Source organism: Carassius gibelio, chromosome A3 (genome assembly GCF_023724105.1).
Source record: "Carassius gibelio isolate Cgi1373 ecotype wild population from Czech Republic chromosome A3, carGib1.2-hapl.c, whole genome shotgun sequence".
Taxonomy (NCBI): domain Eukaryota; kingdom Metazoa; phylum Chordata; class Actinopteri; order Cypriniformes; family Cyprinidae; genus Carassius; species Carassius gibelio.
In genome coordinates, this window is record NC_068373.1 from 20587987 (window position 1) to 20610138 (window position 22152).

Below are 22152 nucleotides of genomic sequence, written 5' to 3' on the forward strand. Positions count from 1 at the left end.
AATAATGCGTTGGAAAGTTCTTAACCCAATTTTAGTAGTTTCAGCAATCTCCTTAGATGTTTTCTTTGCTTGATTCATGCCAATAATTTAAATAAGACCCTTTTGAAACAGATTAACATCTTTTCCATTAACACAGGAACTGTCTTCCGACATGGCTAGAAAATGAGAAGCTACTTACTGCATCATTTAGGGTTAAAAAACTTTTTTGCCAGCTGAAACATAATCATCCATGCAGTAATTATCCAGTGGGAGGCTCTTACCTCTTTGCTAAGTTAAATTCAGTTACCTCCGTTTTTGGAACCGTAAGATGCGTTTATCCGCTTCCTTACCTTAAACATACCCGGGCCTGCATCACACCTGCTTTCTGGAATACCCGATTAACTCCCCGATAGGAATACAATCTTATAAGACCCAAAGCCCCTATAATTCTTAGCCTTGGCAGGCATGCGTATATGCACGAGTGAATGAGTGGCTTTCATTTGTTTTAGTTAATTGTGTATTCACGCATCTCAGTCAACAGATGGCGCTGTTAGTTTGAGTAATTGACTGCGGAATAGCGTTCAGTTTTGAAAGGAAATTATGATTTTGTTTTCGGTTTAAACACACACACAAAAAAAACTTTAATTTGGGATTATATTGACACTAGCATAACAATACAAAATGTGTCCGCGGGACACCAATGTAGTCGACTGAGTAGCGTATTGATTTCAACATTGGACTGGAAATCCAATCTTCTTTCCGTTGCCGCGGAACACACACAACCGCACATGCATCTTCTTCAGTGTAAAAATTGTATTTCGCACACACAAGCAAACCCCCCTCCCACCCGTTCGTCCCTCACACCCACTCTCTCTTTCTCTCTCTTATTCTCCTGTTCATGCCATATCATGTGCAGAGGAGCCGAAAGTGCACAGAGAACACAACCTGTGCATTTCACACAGGCATCCAGAGAAACGCGACCAGAAGAGAGCCTGGTACAGTGATGCAATACAGTAAACTGGAATTGTAACAGGCACGCGCTTTCAGCTTTCCTGACTGCATTTACACTCCAGATTTACTCGAGGTGGAAAAAAAGTTAGCAGAGAGACCTTGCCCTGCCTCGCGACCTTTTTCCATCTACTTTTTAAAGTGAAAAGGCACCGAAGCCATGCTACAGAGAAAGTAAGTTTTTCCTTTTTGTATTTTTAAGATAATAACCCCCCTCCGGTTTAATGAAACCAATGTGCTGAAGTTATGGCAGCGCTAAGGCGTAAATTCGGAGAGGACTACCAGGTGGTGAGCACGAACAGAGGCGCGTCTTTCCCCAGCGCACCGGCGAAGAAGAAGCGCCAGCGCTTCGTGGAGAAGAACGGACGCTGCAACGTCCAGCACGGGAATCTCGGCGGAGAGACCAGTCGCTATTTATCCGATCTGTTCACCACGCTGGTGGACTTGAAGTGGCGCTGGAACCTTCTCATTTTCATCCTCACCTATACCATTGCCTGGCTGGTCATGGCCTCGATGTGGTGGATCATCGCATATATCAGAGGGGACTTGAATCATGGCCATGACGCTTCGTACACTCCGTGCGTCGCCAATGTTTACAACTTCCCGTCAGCATTCCTCTTTTTTATTGAAACCGAGGCGACAATTGGCTACGGTTACCGCTATATAACAGAGAAGTGCCCTGAGGGCATTATCCTGTTCCTGTTCCAGTCTCTGCTTGGCTCCATAGTAGACGCGTTCCTCATCGGCTGTATGTTCATTAAGATGTCCCAGCCCAAGAAGCGCGCGGAGACGCTCATGTTCAGTCAGGACGCGGTGATCTCACAGCGAGACGGAAAACTCTGCTTAATGTTCCGCGTGGGCAATCTGAGGAACAGCCATATGGTGTCCGCGCAAATCAGGTGTAAACTCATAAAGGTGAAAAGCACACACTGCACACCTACAGGCCTTTAGTTTATTTACAACTATTGCAAGACAATACAGCCAAACACAAAGAGTAGCATACAAAGATATATATACATATTATTATTATTATTTTTTTAGAAATGCTTAGTTTAGATTACATTAGGCCTATTCTCAATCGTTTTTTAATCATATTATAATTTTCTTTAACCTCAGCCATTTGACTGCAAAATAGTACATTTACATTAAAAACTGGAAGCTGATTAACTTTACCTTTAAAAGAAAGGTACAGTGACAGGCATTATAAGATTGTATTGTGGTGGCTGTATTTGAAGAATTCCAGATGTAAATATATATATTTATACGTGAATACCAGCCTATTTATATCTATATAACTAAAAAATTCCTCTCTAACAACGTTAGGAACAACCAATAATAGGTAGCCTAATATAAAGACAGAGCATTAAAATATACCACTAGTAACAAACGTGATATTAAAATAATGCAATAAACGCCTTAAAATGCAACATAACAATCCAATAAATCTCAAAACAAATGTGATTTAAAGGCTGAAAATTAAAATAAGGTGATTTTGATTAATTTTTTTTTTATTTTAATTTTTTTTAAAAACATTTTTACAATATTTTACAGCAACGTGTTAGATATGGTAAAGTGACTTACAGTTAACCTACATAACATTATATTTATTGGAAAATTATTACACTGTATGGTTCAACACATTACACTTGTTGCATGTGTTTAAATCACCAAGCTGTTTGAAACCATTCCTTTAAATTTCTTTGAATTCATTCATTCATTCATTCACTCACTCACATTTTTAAGTTGCAATACTGGAATGACTTATTAATCTCCATTAATATCCATTAAGTATTTAATGTTGTTGTTGCTTTCAGTATGTGCATACAGTAAATAGTTTATAATGTAGCAGATTTTTTTTCACTATATTTTGAAAAAATATACACTTTAGCTATTTGGCAGTGTCATATCATAAAATGTTATCATTTTTAAGTTTTTATTTTTTTTAATGGTTATGTGTATTTCGGTATCTCTTTAAATATGTTATGTGATGTAGGTGGAATTCTTTTGACGTTCAGAGAAATTCAGTGAGCTTCATGGGTGCTACACTAGAGAAAAGTTTGTTTCTGAAAAATAGTTAACATGGGTCAATGGTGTGGCAATGTCGAACCATAAACAGCATGTTATTCAGTAGTGGAAATTGATATTTGCATATTGTGTAAAACACGGAACTGCAGAAATATCTAAAAGTTATTATAAGAGTTTACTTTTTTACTGGGACGAGACGACATTGACATTGTTTTTCTGGAATGGATCCAACTTTTCCCCTTTAGAAATGAGCTGTTTTCTTTCACAGAAAGCATGAAGAAGTGACAATCAAGGGACCTGTGAAAAGTGAAGTCAGTACAGATGAGAATTCTAGGCTCGACATGGACATCCATCGTCACAGTTGAACAAGATGAGACAAAAGGCTCAGATAAGAGAGTTTTACAGATGGCTAACTCTGTCCAACATCTGTCACTCGTAACAAGTGACATTTAAACCCACCTGCTCACTAATTGGAAGGTGTTTCCACGTCAGCGATAATTCCATGGGTTTTAAAAGGGTTGTTCCAAAATGCGAAGAGAAAAGACAATGTTTCTGGGTTTTGAGCTCATAAGCCTCTCTAAGACTCCTGCCGGAGCTGAGGTCACAGCCAGAGAGATGCTGGAAAATTAGCATTTGCACACTTGAGAAGGAGGATGTTTTGTGCCCTATAGCCTCAGGCAATAATTTCAGAACATTAGAAAATGTAGCAGAATAATGTACAGATGTGCACTATAAATACAAAACATATTCTGAGGGGGAGAGTACTTGTTTTGTCAATGCAATTGCTTTCATCTAGAAGATGCTTACATAATAGCTCTAGTAGAAAAATACTATGCATTCTTACACTATGCTTTGATGCTATTGTGTGAGTATGAGTATGTCTGTCTACTGTCCATATCAGTTCGGTCAATAGAAGGGCTTAAAATGAAATGAATAAGGCAAGGAAAGTTGACACATGGACATCACACTCACACAATAGGATTTCTCCCCTTTAACTGATGAATAGGACTATCAGTCAAAGGCTGCTTATAAGGTTATAAAGGCTACTTATAGAACTGTGTGATCATCTGAATCTATCCAGTATAATAATTTTACTAAGCCCGCAGAACAATTGCAAAGTTAAACAGGTGAATATTCTTCAAAGATATGAATGGATGACCTTTCAGACCCACTTCAAAGACCCTTCAAAGACCCACTGCATAGCTCACAGTAATTATGTAGTGCCAAGTGAATGCTGTGATTGATTAAGAGTCTTGGGTCAATGGCGTATAACTAAATGAAGCAGACTGTCAGTTTAGGCTGCTGAAGTTTTTTCTTTCAAATAGAGAAGAATAAGAAGAGGAACAGAGGATAAACAGAGAAAGCACAATAGGGTACTGAGAGATAGTGAAAGGTTTGCCAGAATAGTGTAGACAGCATCAGGGAACACATATAAAATAGACTCTGAGAGAAAGAAAACTTGATTTATTGGAAGTAAAGGTAAAATAAATAAAAAGGCAAGAAACTGACTCAAAAGAGAATGAAGAAATGTGGACATATATTGGAAAAGAAGAAATCTCTCTCTCTCTTTCTAATATAACCCGGTTCTCATCAGTATTTTTTCCTTGTGCTTCAGGGCTATTTAAGCAGCCAAGAGTATTTATCTCACAACCAGAGCACCAAAGATGTGGAATATGAATAAAATGTAACCTCCATTGTCTGAATAATTGAAGAGTTGTAGAATAGAAGCAGGTATGTGTATATATTATGTATAAAAAATATGGAATGGATTATCATATCAGATGACACATTTTATGCATATTACAGATCAATATAGATAAAAACAAATATAATACACAAAAGGTTTTTTAGAGGCAGAGGACAATTTAATGCACTCTGGTATATCTCTTTCTGTGCCTGGACTACTCTGTCAATGAATGGAAATTTGAATTAAAAAATATATCAAAATAACAGTACTAGCTAGATGTGCACTGGAGGGGCCTGCCTATACAATAACAGTTGAAGTAGGCTACTTAAGAGCACTTAAGAGCACTTAACATGTACCTATCTGAGCTAGCATTGCTTTCTGTATTTTAATCACATACAAACCAGTTCTCTCTCTCTCTTTCTCTATTTCTCTTTCTCTCTCTCTCTTTCTCTGCCAATTTGTTAAAGCCAGCATATCCAGTCCATTTAGATTCAGTCGCCCACACACAATCTCAGTCATTCCCAGTCACCTTTTGTTAGATCATGTCTCATCCTGTCGGATAAACAAAGCAGAAACATTTAAAATGTGCATTGATAATACTGATGCATTTATAATTTCAACTGTGATATGCACACTTAAAGAGGAATACTTAATTGTTAAGATTGATCATGAACATTTATAGTGGGTGTAAGACATATGGACTGGTGTTTTGTGAGAGTATGTGTGTGTAGTATTTGTTGCACATCATAGCAACAAATAGCACACCAGACAGACTCTCTCATGGTTCACCTTATATTCTCCCTAATATGCAAGCATAGAGACACTACACTGCACACTCTTAAAGGGATAGTTAACTTAATTCTGAATGTCATTATTTACCCTCAAGTCACTGAAAACATTATGTTATATTTTATACAAAATAATGACATATGTATATTGCTTCTTCCTACTTCCTATCTGTCTTTCCATATCCTCTAAATTGAGAGAAGCATGCCCGTATGATTCTTCCCCATCTTTTTTTTTTTTTTTTTTTTTTTTTACCTTATCTTCAGTTTCATATAAATTAAGTGGTATATATCACCTTCCATTCATCTAATTGCAGTTCTGAGTCACTGTCTCTATTGTTTGTGAATTGATGAACAGAGAATACAGAGCAAGGGTAGAGAGGAGAAAAAAAGAGCAGACGAAAAGAGCATAAAGATGAAAGGAGACAGATTGTTAACATAAGAGATAAAAAGATAAAATACAAGGCATGAGTTGGGAAAGAGTGGGAGACAGAAAGATAGTGTTCAGCCCGGAAGACACAAGAGCATTCTAATGCAACATGGTAGAAATGAGGTACAATGAATATATGTCTGTCTTGTGTAAAGTTCTAGGTTGAGTTGAGCGAGGAAACATGAGTGAGATGAGAGGATACTGGACACTTGAGAGTCTCACGATATGTACAGTATAGAATACAGAATATAGAATACACGGTATGTATAGAATAGAATACAGTATAGAATAGAATAGACATATTTTAATAGATATATTAGTATACATAGTATTTATTCAAGTCAGGGTTTTCCAAACTGGTTTGTAAAGGGACTGCAAGGGGTTTATGAGCTGATGAAAACCAAAAAAAAAAAAAAAGAAACCTGCATGTCATGTGACCACCATTAGAAAACTGTGACCATGCAGATGTGTTGTTAAATTACTGACACACTTCTAGAGGGGTAGATATTTTAGGCCAAAGAGGTTCGACTGACCATAATATTTGGGGAATTTCTGATCAGAAGTCTTATCAAAGAGTCATTAAGTTTATGTTTTAATATTTTTATATTTCTCCAGAAGTAATAACTATAATAAATACCCAAAATATATACAAGTAAACAATAAAAGCATTTTGTGTAGCTTTTACTTTTTACTACTGATGTCGTGTGTGCACCCTTAATTTACCTAAGCTGAGTCGAAAAATGTTTTTTTTTTGTTCTGAGGTATTGCATACCTTGCCTTCTAGGAGAAAACGGCCCTTCTGCACACACAGATTTGCACACATTTATTCTCACATTTTACGAGTTCTGAATGAAATTTATTAGGTTATGTGATTACCCAGAGAAAAAATCCATTTAGATTGTCTAAGCCCACACACACAATCATAGTGATGATAATAAAGCGCTAATTGTGCAAGCAACATCATAAAAGCTGAGGAAACACCGCTCCCACTGCAGTTCAGCTGGATTTGTTTGATCTCATTTAGCATGTCTTACAGTGAGAACAGATGTTTGCTGTTGTGAAGGCAGTCACATGTGCGCTGTGATGAATGAGATAATTGCTGATAATTCGATTACAGGAGAAAGGCTTTAACTCAGGTTGACTGTGTGGGTGTGTAGTGTATAAAGGTCTTTGTGTGGTGATGTGTTGGTCTATTTTGTGAGCTTAAAGGTCTAATTTAAATGTGTTTGTGTGTGTTTATGCTTGACAGTATGTTTGACATGAATGAAAAGGTTTAGAATTACTTATAAGGTTCATGTACATAATCTCAAACTGCTTGAATATATGTTTGTTATAGGACACAGGCATGCTGGGAGTTATTTATATTTTGTATGAATATAGTGTGTTGTGTGTGTTGCAGGCTGGCAGTGATGGATGAAATGTGAGGTGGACAACATGTTATTTGTCTTGTCACTAACAGGGGTTGGGGACATGTGACCCAGCAGTGATACAGATGGATGACTTTGTTATGGACACACACAGAGGTTATACGTATATGGCCTTCAGCAATATGAAATTTCACGCTAAGAGGTGCACATTACATTATCTATATAATGCATGTGGATTTTATTAGGTAATTCCTCAAAGGAGAAGAGAGAGAGAGAGAGAGAGAGAAATAATGCAGAAGCCAATTTGAATTACTCCGTAACAATTCAGTTCTGTTAACTCGATTGGTTCTCTTCTGAAACTGAGTAGAGAAGTATTGCATAGAATAGAACAACTCACAACTCTTTTCAATGTTAAAACTAAAAAATAAGTTAATCTTTCACAGTGCAACACTCTATGGACACCTTGGCAATTTAATCGCCATTGGCTAGTAAATCTTTTAGTTTTTATATATATATATATATATATATATATATATATATATATATATATATATATATATATATATATATATATATATATATATATATATATATATATAAAAGATATGTATGTTTGACTTCAAATAAGTGCGCTTTTGCGTCCATTCAGATGAACTGAAAAATATCACAGATCAGTTGAAGGATATAGTGCTCAGTGTGAGAGTGTTCGGCGAGTGAAAATATATCTGTGCTAAATTTATACTTAGCCTCCAATTCAGAGTAAAATCTGAGAATTTCTTAGCCATTGGCTAATATTAGACATAATTTAGTCACCTGAGTGAAGATTACACATATGCAAGTGATTTATTCGCAATGTAGAGGGTTGCTGTGTATTTAATCAATATATTTTTTTTTTTCGAGTAGATGTGTTATTCTACTGAATCCTATGTCATTCTGATTACACTGGTAGACTGATTACATCATACATTTCTATCTTATAGTTAAATTTTGGTTGTATTAGCACTCTATTAACTAGAGTTGGGTCCGAGTCCACCTTTGTCGAGTACGAGTCAAGACCAAGTCCACAAACATCGAGTCCAAGTCCGAGTCCGAGTCCAAAAGGGGCCGAGTTGGACTCAAGTCCGAGTTCTTAAAGGCCGAGTCCGAGTCGAGTCCGCCCGAGTCCAGAAAGTAATTAAATTAAAAAAGAGTATAAATTGGTATTGTACATTTTTACATTCTATTAATATTTTAACCTTTCAACCCATTAAACCAATGGCAATATAAAAATGTAATAAAAAAAATACCACTGTTACATCTAGTCATTGCCATTTAACATTTTTATTTTATGTCAACAGAACTAGTTTCCTATCTAAAAAGGTTTCAAAGGTTTTATTGTATTACAAGTGCATGAAAATACAAATGAACCTATTTTATTATTGTATCACACTATATTGTCCTCCAGTTAAAGATGACATTTCAGTTATTTAATGCCTCTCCCCCACATTTGACAGAGGTAAAGTGCAGCCAATGAGGAGATCCTTAATGATGGCATTATGAATTTCTTGTTGTCTTGGAGAACTTGCATCATAAAGTTGCATTGCTTGTTTGGTCAGTTCTGGTCTCGCAAATCCTGCAATGCTGAGCTGTGCAGCATCTGTTGGTTGCTGCTGCTGTCTTTGGTACTCGGTTGCATTGGTTTTCGGATCACCAGTACACTGAACCGAAAACTGTTTCTTTCGGAGGCGTCCGATTTGAGAACCGATGAACTGATGATACTGCGTATGCGTGTAATTTTTCAAGTATTTTGTTAAACATCGGAAAGTGTGATAAAACTATAAAAAAAAATAAAAAAAAAATAAAAAAAAAAAAAAAAATATATATATATATATATATATACGTTTTTTTTTTTGTTTTTTTGTTTTTAAGATCGGGGCTACATGTTTCTAATCTGTATATTGTAGATTATGTATGGGCCAAAGGGGTTTTCAGGGAAGTTAGACAATAATTAAGACTCTAAAGACATGTTTAATATGAATAAGGGATGATTTATGAAATATCTGTACTGTATTTATAGTTAATGATGACAGATTCACAAACTGAGTTTGTAGTAAACAGAACATGAACATGAGTAGAGCAGCTGATGATACTGAACTGCAGCACGTGCCGGTGTCCTGACATTTTATCCTACCCTGTCAGATTTTCCTACCCGGGTTTTGAGCGATTCTCGTTCTCGAGTCAAGAACCGGTTGTATCAGTTTTCAGATCATCAGTAAACTGAACCGAAAACCGTTTCTTTCGGACGCGTCCGATTCGAGAACCGAGGAGCTGATGATACAGCGCATTCGTGATTCAGCATGAAGCCGAATGACTCACAGCGCGTCTGAACCGAACTGATTCTTTTGGTGATTGATTCTGAACTGATTTTGTGCTAATGTAATGAGTGCGGGTAAACCGAGGGCTTGAATGAACGGCACTCTGACGAAACGTAAATTCATTTAATAACAAATAAATCGCAATGGATTATGTATCCGGTGAACTGTTTTTTTTTTTCAACCGGTTTATTGAATCAAACCGTCCGAAAGAACCGGTTCGCGGAAAAGAATCGAACTTCCCATCACTAATCCACATTGATATCCAGTGAGTGGTGCGTGTGTTTCGTCTGCAAGCAGGAGACTTCTGCCGGTGTGGTGCAGTAAAATGACAGAAGGGGAGACATTCATTAATTTATCATTTCAATTTTATGCTGGTTTTATTGTTACACGTGACGCGGACTCGACTGTACTCGGAATATTTTCCGAGTCCAAAATGTTCAAATCCGTGTCAAGTCCGAGTACAAATTCACCCGAGTGCGTGACAAGTCCGAGTTCATTCAAAATTGGACTCGAGTCCGGACTCGAGTCCGAGTCCAAGTTCGAGTACCCCAACTCTACTATTAACAGTGTGAAAGTCCCATCTATTTGCTTGTGAGTATCCCCTCCCCTTCCCACAGCTCTGCTGTCAATGCCACTGTGAGTCAGAGGAAGGCAAAGCAGTGAAATCCCAGCTTTTATTCACCCATGCACATGACTGAGTCAAACGGATGGCTGCTGGTACCTGCTACAGTGGAAAGTGGTTTTGATCCACCTCCTTCTGTTTTCCCTCTTCTTGAAGACTCCCTCCTTTCTATCTCTCCTCCTCTTTCCTGTGAGATATAAAGAAGAATGACAGGTTTGATCTGGCAGCTCTTTAGTCTACTAGGCACACATAAACACACACAAATGAATGTTGAGGCACACAGACACATTCAAATTTAATGTGTTGTTAATAGCTTATTCACTTCTGTGAAGGTGCTGATTTTAAAATGGCTTTGGCTCTGTCTAGCTGTGTGGCTTAAAAGCCAATGGATACTAAATTAAGATGAGTACAGCCTTTAGCTTGACATCAGTCAGCATTAGAGCTCATCAGATGCATGCAAACATATCATCCCTTAACATCTTATTTATAATAACTTCCTCATCTTAAACAGTTTAAGATTATCACCAGATATCGTCCACTGCGATTTGGTGTGAATGTGTGTATTTAGCTGTGTTTTCCTGAAACATGCAGGAAAGATGTTGTGTACAATTTGCTTGTCTGCTTCTTGAACTTAGTAATCTGTCTTTTCAAGCTTAACTTAAAGAGACAGGAGTAAAAAAAAAAAAAAAAAAAGCCATTGCCTAGAGTGGATTTAAGAATCAGAAGAAAAGCAACAGAATGTTTGTGCTTCAGTAAAGCCTGCTGAAAAATAGTGTAATCCCATTCATACTCAATACCACAAACCTCCCAATGAACCCCACATCATGTGTACAACAATGGTGGCTTGTGTCTCATGCATTGTGCATTTTAGTAACATGCCCGATTCTCATTGTTGTGATCTGGCCCAGCACTTATGTTCGAAATGCATTGGGAGGTGAGCTCAGGGCTTCATCCCAAAATCCTCCTTCTAACACCGCAAAAATAGCAAAGATGGCATTATGTTTGGGTAGACAGAAGCATTATTGTTAGAGAAATAACTACTCCCAAAAATGAATCTTCTGTCAACATATCCTCATCATCACATGAGGATGAATAAATGATGAAATACATTTTATTCTGGCATGAAATATTCCTTTAAAAAAGGAAAAATATATTTTGATTAAAATATTCTAAAATATTAGTAGAATATGGTAAAGCAGCAGAATTAAAAAAAAAAAAAGTAAACATACACTACCATTTAAAATGTTAAGGGTCACATGATCCTTCAGAAATATATATATATTTATTTTGCTGATTTTCAGCTAAAGAAATATTTCTTTTATCAGTGTTGAAAAGAGTGGTGCTGCCTAATATTGCAATGGAAACTGTTTTCCTTTTACACATTTTTTAAAAGAACAGCATTTTTTTCTATACTGAATGGTTATACCGGGGTCTCCCGGTATAAATTAGGTTACACACAATTTTTGCCATGCTGCATTGCTGCTGTATGGCAAAAGCTGCTTTTTTACTCTAAATGCTATAGTATTTTTAAAGCAACTGAGCTACTGACACACTACTACAGTACAAAATAAAAGTTAATGCTGCTACTTTTGTTTTGTTTTTTATTAGTTTTTTTAGGGGTTGGCAACGCTAGACTGATATAGTGGGAGATGGAAGACAGGAGTGCTGCTAAATTAAAAGCAGTAGGCACATTGATTTTTTGGCAGGGATGTTTTGTGTGTGTGAGCAGGAACACACTGGATATAGGTAGTTGGTGTGATGCGACTTCACGGTGGAAGTGCTCCTTGTGGGTTGATAGAGAGTTGAGGAGACACTTAGAGCTGCTGCTCCAGAACCTCTGTGTGGGTGAAGGTTTTGTATCCGTGTGTGTATGTGTGTGTGCGTGGGTGGGATGATGTGATTTCGAAAGTATGTTTATATTCTCTATCTCTTATTCCGAGGTGGAAGGAGAATTTACTGTAAGTGTAAAAATGTGTATTAATCCGATTAAGCCTAAATCCAGTCAGCTGACAATCCCATACATCTGAGCAATCTAGGGCTTGTGGTTCTGGCACAAAAATCATGCTGCCATCCCTAAAACAAAAACATACCATCACATACAAAAAAAAAATAGTCATCATATACTGCTTTAAAATTAGACATATTTTCAGAGTTTGATCTGTGTGTGTCGTCTTGTAAAATTTTCCTCACTGTCTCTGATTTTAGCCTGGCCAATGTGCTTGCAAGAGAAAGAGAGAAAGAGCCATAAGAGTGAGATGGAGGAAATAATGGGGTAAGAGAGAGATAGAGACATGTCATATTGTGTCTATATGAGCATTATTAAATTGTTCTGCTTGGGCGGACTGGATGAAGGAGAGATAGGCCCTGTCCAGCAAGCCTTCCCTGAAACGAGAGTTTATAGACTCACCTAACAACTCAATAGATTCATCACATGGTTTATAAATAAACCTTACTCACCATATTTGCTTTAGTTTACTGATAAAAGATTCAGATTTTAATCAGTTCAGCCGCAGACAAATCTACTTAATCATTTGTTAAAGGTGTATAGTTTTAGCTAATTTGCATATTTGTGTAATGTATAAATATCCAAATATGTCTGCTTTAATATATAAAGATAACATCTATAGATATTTAATATTGTAATGATGCATTAAATTTATCAAAAATTAGAGTGAAGACATTTAAAATGAAATAAAATATAAGTTTCTTTTTCAAATAAATGCTGTTCTGTTTAGTAGACATGTGGAAAATGATTCCATGTGGAAGCATTTGGATGCCCCACTGAGCTCCAGCGTTTTAAGCAATAGGCCTATTTTTAGAGGGTTGTTGGTTTACATCCCATGAGGCTATTCTACAGCTGTATGGCCCCTTTGGAGACAGCTCCAGTAAAACCACTGTACTGAGTGTGGATGATATGGATATTTGGAAGTGAGAGGACATCCACCATCTAGATGAATGTAAGAGTGCCTCCCCTTCTACTTTATATTCAGAACATTATTCACAAGAGAATCTGTGTGTGGATTCATCCTTTGCCTTTTCACATTCAAACACAAACCCCATGTGTAGAAAAACATAACCCTCAGATTGGAGTTTCCTTCTCTTCTTCAGTTTGGCATCGCCCTGCAAATCATCAGGTGTTAAATGTCACTAGCTTTCTGAACAGACACTCTTTATCGTCTTAAATCAAGGCTGAAATGACACAATGCTTTGTAAGCATTTTCTTATCTCACCCCAGCCTCCTCCTTTTCACCGACTGTTTTATTTTACTGTTCTGAGCACTCATGCTTGTCACAATTCCCCATTCACTCCTTGCTAGCCATAAACCCTCTCTCTCCACATGCCTAGAGATGAATATTTCCCTCACACACCTAACAGCATGAATATTTCCCTCAATTTCAACTATTCTGTTATTTTGGGTCTGATTATACAATTTATACAAGATTGTAAATATACATGCTGCTGACATTCATCTTTCAATTTCCTCTTTCCATTTTCACCTCCATTTCTTACCACCTTTGATTATCTTTTTTTCATATTGATTGTTCTTGCTGTAATTTGCCTTGGATATTGAAGGGCATAGTCTAAAATCGATGTTTTTGATTTGATGATTGTCAGTGGTTGAAGATGACGACTACTATGATGATGATGATGATGATGATGATGATGATGACTTCACTGTCTCTCACCAGTCTCGTCAGACGCCGGAGGGTGAGTTCCTGCCGTTGGATCAGTGTGAACTGGATGTGGGCTTTGGAACAGGCGCTGACCAACTCTTCCTGGTCTCTCCCCTCACCATCTGCCACGAGATCAATCCCAAGAGTCCTTTCTTCGACCTGTCCCAACGCTCACTTATGAACGAGCAGTTTGAGATCGTCGTCATCTTGGAGGGCATTGTAGAGACAACGGGTGGGTTGCAATTTTCGCACCATTCTTCATTTCTTTCGGAACATAATCTGGCTTGACACAATTGTTCATTTACAATATTGCTCACATGCCTTCAGTGATTTTACACAGCAATGTAAAAAACATATCAGTTACACTTTGCAATAAGGTCCATTAGTTAATGTTAGTTAATGCATTTTAGGGCTGGGATAAACGATTATTTTTTAAACGATTAATCTAGCGATAATCTTTTTCGATGCATCGATTAATCTTACAATTAATTTTTTCAGACCGATTCGATTTCGATTATCTCCCCATTAATTGACTACTTACAATTTATACATGTTGATTTACATATCTGAATGAAAAAAACATGAATTCCTTAAGATTGCAATATATGTTTATTGCTCTTAAAATTACAAAATAAAAGACTGACTAAGAATGCATTACTTTGCACTTGTATAGATATAGCATTCAATAAAACCTTGAAAACACATAGCTTACTGAACACATAGGGTCTAGCTTACTGAAAAAAAGTGCTTCTTTAAGATGAAAATAACAACAACTTGATGTGTAGCATTCAATTAAAAAGGTCACCCAAAATACTTGTTTAGAGCAATTGAAAGAATACAGTAACCAATGTAAACTTGAGGGCTTTAAGCTAATACAGAGAGTGCTTTTCCAAAAAAAAAAAAAAAAAAATTGAACAGTGGGAGCCAGTAGCCTGTCATGGAGAAAAAAATAATAATCTCTGAATGCTCCACATGAAACTTTGGTGTTCCGCTCTTTTTCTATCGTGTTTAATGATTTTGATTAATATGCACAAGGGAGAGAGAGAGCAAGAAGCGCGTGTTGTTTGAAGACTGTGAGTGTGCGTGCGCAGCTGGGGCTCTCTCTCGTACGCGCCCTGTCAGGCTCAGCAGTCATTCTATTCTACATCACTTACCTATCAAATAAGGCTTTGACAGCTGCCAAAAAAAAGATCAATGCAGAAAAACCCCTGGATTGGTTATATAACGTCAGACAGAATGTTGATCCGGCCATCGCGTATATTCAGCACACATAAGGTAAACGTTTTGCAAACGTTTTTTAGAGAAATAAAAACAGGTCGGTGAATCAATGCGCATATTTTGCGTCAACGTATTTTTTGCGTCAACGTCATCGATGACCTCGACGCGGTGTCCCAGCCCTAATGCATTTACTAACAATAACTAACAATGAGCAATACATTTGTTAGAGTGTGGTTATCTTTCTTAATGTAAATTAATACAACTACTAAAAATTTTATAATTTATGGAAGTACTGAAGAAATTTTACCTTTGTGACTTATTTATTTTTTATCTTGCAATTATATATTTTTTTCTCAGTATTTTGACGTCTCAGAATTCTATTTTCTTGTTTCTGCCACAGAATAAAAAAAAAAAAAATGTTAATTGTGACTTTTTTCCTCAGAATTCTGAGCTTACTTAGAATAAGAATTAAAAAAAAAGAATAAAAAAAGGACATTTTTTATCAACTTCTTTCTCAGGAAGAATTAAACTCAGAATTTGAGTTATAAGTCAGAATTGTGAGATAAGAAGTCACAATTACCTTATTAATTAAATGAAAAAAGGAAGTACGGTATTAACAGTCACACCAAAATAACAGAATATATTAATAAATGCTGTAATAGAAGTTTTGCATAGTTTATTACTAATGTAAGTAATGATAACAAATGAAACCTTATTGTAAAGTGTCATAAAATTATTTTAACATTATTAAAACAATAAAAGAAAAATCCCTGAGAAACAAAATTTATATTTTAAGATGTCTTTTCATTTACATTTTTTCCCCCTTGCATTATGCATAAATCTAGCTTCTTTGACAAGAAAAGAAAAAATGTGCCAATGAAAATTTTATTTTCTCAAGATGTTTTCTCTAAAAACAAGTCAAATAAATTTGCTTTTCAAGTAAAATTGTGATATTTTAAAGGGGGGGTGAAATGCTATTTCATGCATACTGAGTTTTTTACACTGTTAAAGAGTTGGATTCCCATGCTAAACATGGACAAAGTTTCAAAAATTAAGTTGTATGATTGAAGGAGTATTTCTGTTCCAAAAATACTCCTTCCGGTTTGTCACAAGTTTCGGAAAGTTTTTTCCGAGTATGGCTCTGTGTGACATTAGATGGAGCGGAATTTCCTTATATGGGTCCTGAGGGCACGTCTGCCGGAAGAGCGCACGCTCCCTTATAGCAGAGCAATGAGAGCACAACAGACTTCACTGATCAAAGCAAGAGCGTCGCGAAATGTCACAAAAGAAGTGTGTTTTTGGTTGCCAGGGCAAGACAACCCTGCACAGATTACCTAAAGAGAAACAGCATTAAGGGACCAGTGGATGGAGTTTATTTTTACAGAGCATCAACGGAGTTGTGCAAGTGTTTGTGTTTGTTCCCTGCATTTCGAAGATGCTTGTTTTACAAACAAGGTCCAGGTTGACAACGGATTTGCACATCGTTTATTTCTTAAGGATAATGCAGTCCCAACGAAAAAGGGTCACAATCGTGTGTTGGAACCGCAGGCGGTGAGTGAAACGGCTTCAAATATCTCTGTGTTGTTAACTTAGCTGTCGGCGTGTAAGCACATCAAGTGAACAACATGCGATGTTGTCATCAAACTGCATGAGTAAAACTGCTTCAAATATCTCTTTGTTGTTAACTTAGCTGTCGGCGTGTAAGCACATCAAGTAAACAACATGCGATGTTGTCATCAAACTGCACTTTCCACATGTACAGCTTAAAAAAAAATAAATAAAAAAAAAATGACAAAGTGGAACTTAATCATTTTCCAAAACCGCTAAGCAAATATATACAGTTTCAGTACATACCACACAGAGCCGCTGTTGTTGCTGCTGCTCTTGTTAAATTTCAGCCTCTGGATCATAAATATACGCTGAATCTGACTGTTAGCAATGGTTTGTTTTGGTTGGTTTTGTCCTCAGGTAATGTCACAGCTTCCAAACGCTATCAGCGCAAAAGCCTACTGGCTCTCGTGATTCTTTAGCTCCGCCCACACGTCACGCCTACAGACGCTCGTGTTTTTCCGGAAAAAATCGGTACAGACTATCTTTCTCTTATGAATATAATAAAACTAAAGACTTTTTGGAGTTATGAAGGATGCAGTACTACTCTATAGGTACTCAAGATTAACAGGATATTGAGTGAAAACGAGCATTTCACCCCCCCTTTAATGAAGTTAAGATATTTTAATGGAAAACATGACAATTACTAATAAATACTTTTTTTCTACATCATTCATGTTCTAATCATGTCTAATAACATAAAACTTTTCACACACTTTCTTTGTATTTTTTTACCTTGTAAACTGTGTAGTAGGATGTAGTAGGTACAGTCAGGTCAGTGGTGATAAGTGATGAGTGCGTTGTCTTTTTGATTGCATTATGCCTGTGCTGTAGCCTTGCTGTTAGCAGCGTCTTCCGCATAATAGTCTTTTTTTTTTCAGTCACATGCTTTTCAGTTTGATGTATTAGCTTCAAACCTTGCTTGAGTTTGATCTGTGTGTGAAGTATGAAGAAGGAAACTAACTGAAGAAGGCAGGATAGGAAAGTGAGAACAGTTCTTTTTGCATTCTTTTTCACTGCACAGATAAACAAAAATATAATTAGAACTTGCTTTCCTTTCTACTTCTTTACACCCTTTCTATCAAATATGATTCTCATATCAATTTTAGGGGTGTTAACACAGACAGACACAGACAATGCAACTCTCACTCTGTATGGTAGAAGTCAGTGTAAGATGACTCCTATTTTATAATTATTAATAAATTTATAATAGTTTTTGTTACTTTTCACACTTTCTTCATCTAACTCTTTAAATTTGAACTTTCTCTCTCTCTGAGAAATGATATGAGATGAAGACAAAGCGATGAAAGGTATCACATAGCCTCTGTGCCAGCGATGCTCATTATTATAGGTGTAACAGCAGTGATAGACACAAACACACTTATCAAGCGTTTCAGTGCACACTAGAGGAAGGCTCCTAGTAAACCACTTATTCATTCACTCTTTCATTCAGTAATGAATTTCTTCCCAGGCCAGTAACAGGTGATTTAAAAGTTAACCACTCTGCTGATCGAGAGCTGAGGACTGCCATGTACTCATAAGTGCTTATTGATCCACTGAAGCCCTGGACACAGACAGAAATGTCAAGTTAATCATTTTCCACAGTGGTACAAGACAAAGCCACAGCTCTGTAACACTTTAAGGGCTTTGCATGAACCTTTACAGCTCACAGAATTAAAAAGTCTCATTTTAATTTGCATCTTCTCTTTATATACCCTAATAAGAAACAACAAAGAACCAAATATATGTGCAATTTAGGTCAAATAGACCAAAGTATGAGGTTTTTTTTTAATCAATACCTAAGACTCTAAGTATGTATGCTGACAGAGTATTGCGCAGTGAAGAGTCTTACTGTGAAATTTGTCTTGCTTCAATAGAGAGCTTTAAAAGCTACTTTCAGGTGAACTGCAGTGAAGCCATTGATACGTTCACGAAACCTCTTCCAACATTGATCTATCATTTAAGCCTTTAGATAAAGCCATGCAATCCCATTGCTCCCACTCAGCATGATCACTCCGGCAGCAAAATATGGGATTTTCACTGTGATTAATGTCACATAAACTGGTTTAATTACTTGGGATGATATAATGCTAGCAGAAACACTCTTAGAGAGAAAGTTGTTATGATCTTCATCCTTCATTTTTGAAAACTGAGGCTTGTTCAGGTTTCATTATAGTTGCTGCAAATTAATATGCTATTTAATGATCATTTAATCATGAGCAGGCCCACACAGAAGCTCTGCAGACTTTGAACACCAGTCAGTGATTAATTTTTACATTTTCCCTGCCTTTGCATATTTTTATATTAAACATTTGGCTTATTTAATGCTTTGAGTTATTTGTACTCCCAAGGCAATTGTTTAACACATTTTACCATGTTTAAATCCTTTCTGTAGAAATATGCCCCCCCCCCCCACAAATCAACACTAAAACTGCTTAAAGTCTGCAAAAGCCATGGTATGATTGTAAATAAGTAATAATGTAATTTCACTAATGCTCTGAATATCACTAATGATTCAGACCAACAAAACTACGTGATATTGCTTTTAAACAGTTCAGTAAACAATGTTAAAATTGAACTTACATATCAGACACAGTATTATTGGTAACTTTGGGTATTTTTTAATCCACTAACTGAAATATTTCCAAATGTTAGAATCTGCCGTAAATGTCTCAAAGCAACACACAATTGCACACTTTGGTGTTTTGTTCCAGAAGGAATCAGTCATTTGAATGAATGATTCAGTGTCTCACACATATTCACATAATTCAATGACTTACTGATGATCAATTCATTTGTTCATGAATGATTCAGTGTTTTTTTTTTTTGTTTGTTTTTTGTTTTTTTTATGAACTGGCTGAGTAAATGATTCAGTGACTCAATCATAATCATTAGTTTTGTTCAGGCATGATTTGATTGTAATACTTTCATTATTATGTAATGACTCACTTATGAACACTTGTTTTGGAACAAAAATCAGTTCAATGACACATTTAGAAAACACACTAAACCACCTAGATATCGAAGTGTCCTCACCACTACACAAGACTGACAGTCTCAGTCAATAAAATCGAGGACTGGAATTACTGCATAATATAAGCACAAGCCTAAACAAATGCTACTTCAGTGTGACAACATACATTTTCCATCTTTCTTTTTATTTACTGGTTTATGCCCATGAAAATAATAATTCCTCTTCTGCAGAAAATGAAAACAACAGCAAAAAAAACAATGCATTCTTAAGGAACGCCAGTTGTTTTGTGATTACTCTATTGATTGTTTTTAACTTTATTGTGAAACAGATTGGATTTTCAGTCTTCCTGGATGGTTTACAAGCGAAAGAGCCCAGCCGTGTAAACCTATGGCTCGGGCTGTGTTTATGACTCACTGAATGAGCCTCTGGCTGAATTATGGTTGCAGGAGTCTTAAAACTCTGCCTTGCATGGCCTTCATACGCACATTATGTATTGAGAGTCTTTAAATCACATTCTTGGAGGACAAAGTAACAGGGCAGTATAAATCATTCTCATGGCCAAGCTAAACTGACAATGAAAGCATCCTTATCTGTAATACATTTAGACCATAAACTTTTCCTCTCCATTGTAATACTTGTTTATAATATGCTGTTTTTCACAGGTATGACATGCCAAGCTCGTACCTCGTACACGGAAGATGAGGTGTTGTGGGGTCACCGCTTTCTACCAGTCATGTCTCTGGAAGAGGGCTTCTTTCGGGTGGACTACTCCCAGTTTCACAGCACCTTTGAGGTTCCCACGCCACCCTACAGCGTCAAAGAATATGAGGAGAAATCCTCGCTCACCTCCCCCCTGGTCACACCGCACCGGGAGCGAGTGTTTTCCATGGACTGCCTGGAAGCAGGTGAGGAAGGGGCGCACTCTGGAAGCGCTTCTTGCAAGCTGCCCACCAAACTCCAGAAAATGAGCTCGTCTGGTAGAGAAGATCTACAAAGGAAGGTACTACGTTTGAGCTCGCAGCAGTACGAAAAGGCTTCGAGCACGGGGGACCTTCCTCTTAAACTACAACGCCTCAGCTCCAGCCCTGGGCAGGTTGACGGAGAGGCACGATTCCACCTCAAAGCCCTCAAAGTGGGTTTCCAACCCATGGCCATGTCCACGGGAGACCTCCACCAGAGAAGTCTGCCTCCCACCCCAGCGGCCATCCCCACACACCCCCACGGTCCTCCACACACACCTGGTGGCCGACCAGAGGACAACCTGCCTGCCAAATTAAGGAAGATGAATGCAGATCGCTGACCTAGAAGTGCTTTTGAAACTTTCTCCTAGTCTGAGAGCAATTTTCAGTGTTTATGTACAGTGAGCATGGACAACTACATCCGGATTAGAGCTAAATTATTGTTTTGCTTGGAACTAAATAAGGACTCTTGTAGAGTAACGGTAACATGTCAAGTATTAACTTACTGACTGCACAATGGAGGATTGCAGTGGCTTGCACTGCAAAAAAAATCTAAATAAATAAAAAGTGTATAAATGTATTTGTAATTAGTACTTTTGATTTATTTTACAGTAAAGGTTCAAAAAAATCCTTGAAAAACAAAATATTTATTTAAAAAGTTAAATGCCTAAAGATCCTGGAAACAAACTAAACCAGATAAAAACACTTGAAACGAGCTACATTTACTTGAAAGACAACACATCATGTACTGTATATACTAAATGGTTGGTGTTAGAAAGATTCTTTTATTATTACTTTTATTCAGCATGGATGCATTAAATTGATTAAAAGTGACGGTGAAGACAATTATAATGTTACAAAAGTATTCTATTTCAAATAAATGCTGTTTTGTTGATCTTTCTGAATCTGGAACCTAAAAATATATATATAACTAAATATAAGTATTGTGGTATCCACAAAAATACTGAGCAGCACAACTGTTTTCATCATTTCTAATAATAAGAAATGTTTCTTGACCAGCAAATCAGCATGTTAGAATAATTTCTGAAGGATCATGACTACTGCAAATGTATTTAAAGTTTTGAAAATGTAGCTTTATCATAATTGGAATGAAATACAGCCTTAAATTTTAATGATATTTCACAATATTATGGTTTTTACTGTATTTTTGTTTAAATTAATGCACTCTTGGTTAATTTTTTTTTTTTTAATGATCCCAAACTTTTGGGCAAAGTACACTTTAATAAAATATACTTTCTTTGAAAACAAGTACGGATATCTTAAGCATTGTTGATTTTCAAGTAAATTTTTTATGGTTCAATGGTTTTTATTTATTTAAAAACTAGACAAATTAGACAAAAATACCGTTTTGCAATGTGATAACTAGTTGGAGATACCTAACTAATAGAAAGCACAAGAGTTAACATTAATTTTTTATTATCATTCTTTGTCATTTGTGTTT

At 36.6% G+C, this 22152-nt stretch overlaps 1 protein-coding gene across 2 annotated transcripts; it reads left to right on the forward strand.

The window, feature by feature from the left end:
- The first annotated feature begins 847 nt into the window (after nucleotides 1-847).
- LOC127951531 (G protein-activated inward rectifier potassium channel 1-like) lies at nucleotides 848-21270 on the forward strand. Of its 2 annotated transcripts, XM_052549433.1 has the most exons (3): nucleotides 848-1902; nucleotides 13947-14163; nucleotides 20394-21270. In XM_052549433.1, exons 1-3 carry the CDS (start codon nucleotides 1234-1236, stop codon nucleotides 21029-21031), a joined length of 1524 nt encoding a protein of 507 aa, XP_052405393.1. In that variant the 5' UTR covers nucleotides 848-1233; the 3' UTR covers nucleotides 21032-21270. The 2 variants fall into 2 exon arrangements, with proteins under 2 accessions (XP_052405393.1, XP_052405404.1); XM_052549444.1 differs by lacking the exons at nucleotides 13947-14163; nucleotides 20394-21270 and adding an exon at nucleotides 3281-4899.
- The last annotated feature ends 882 nt before the right edge of the window (nucleotides 21271-22152 follow it).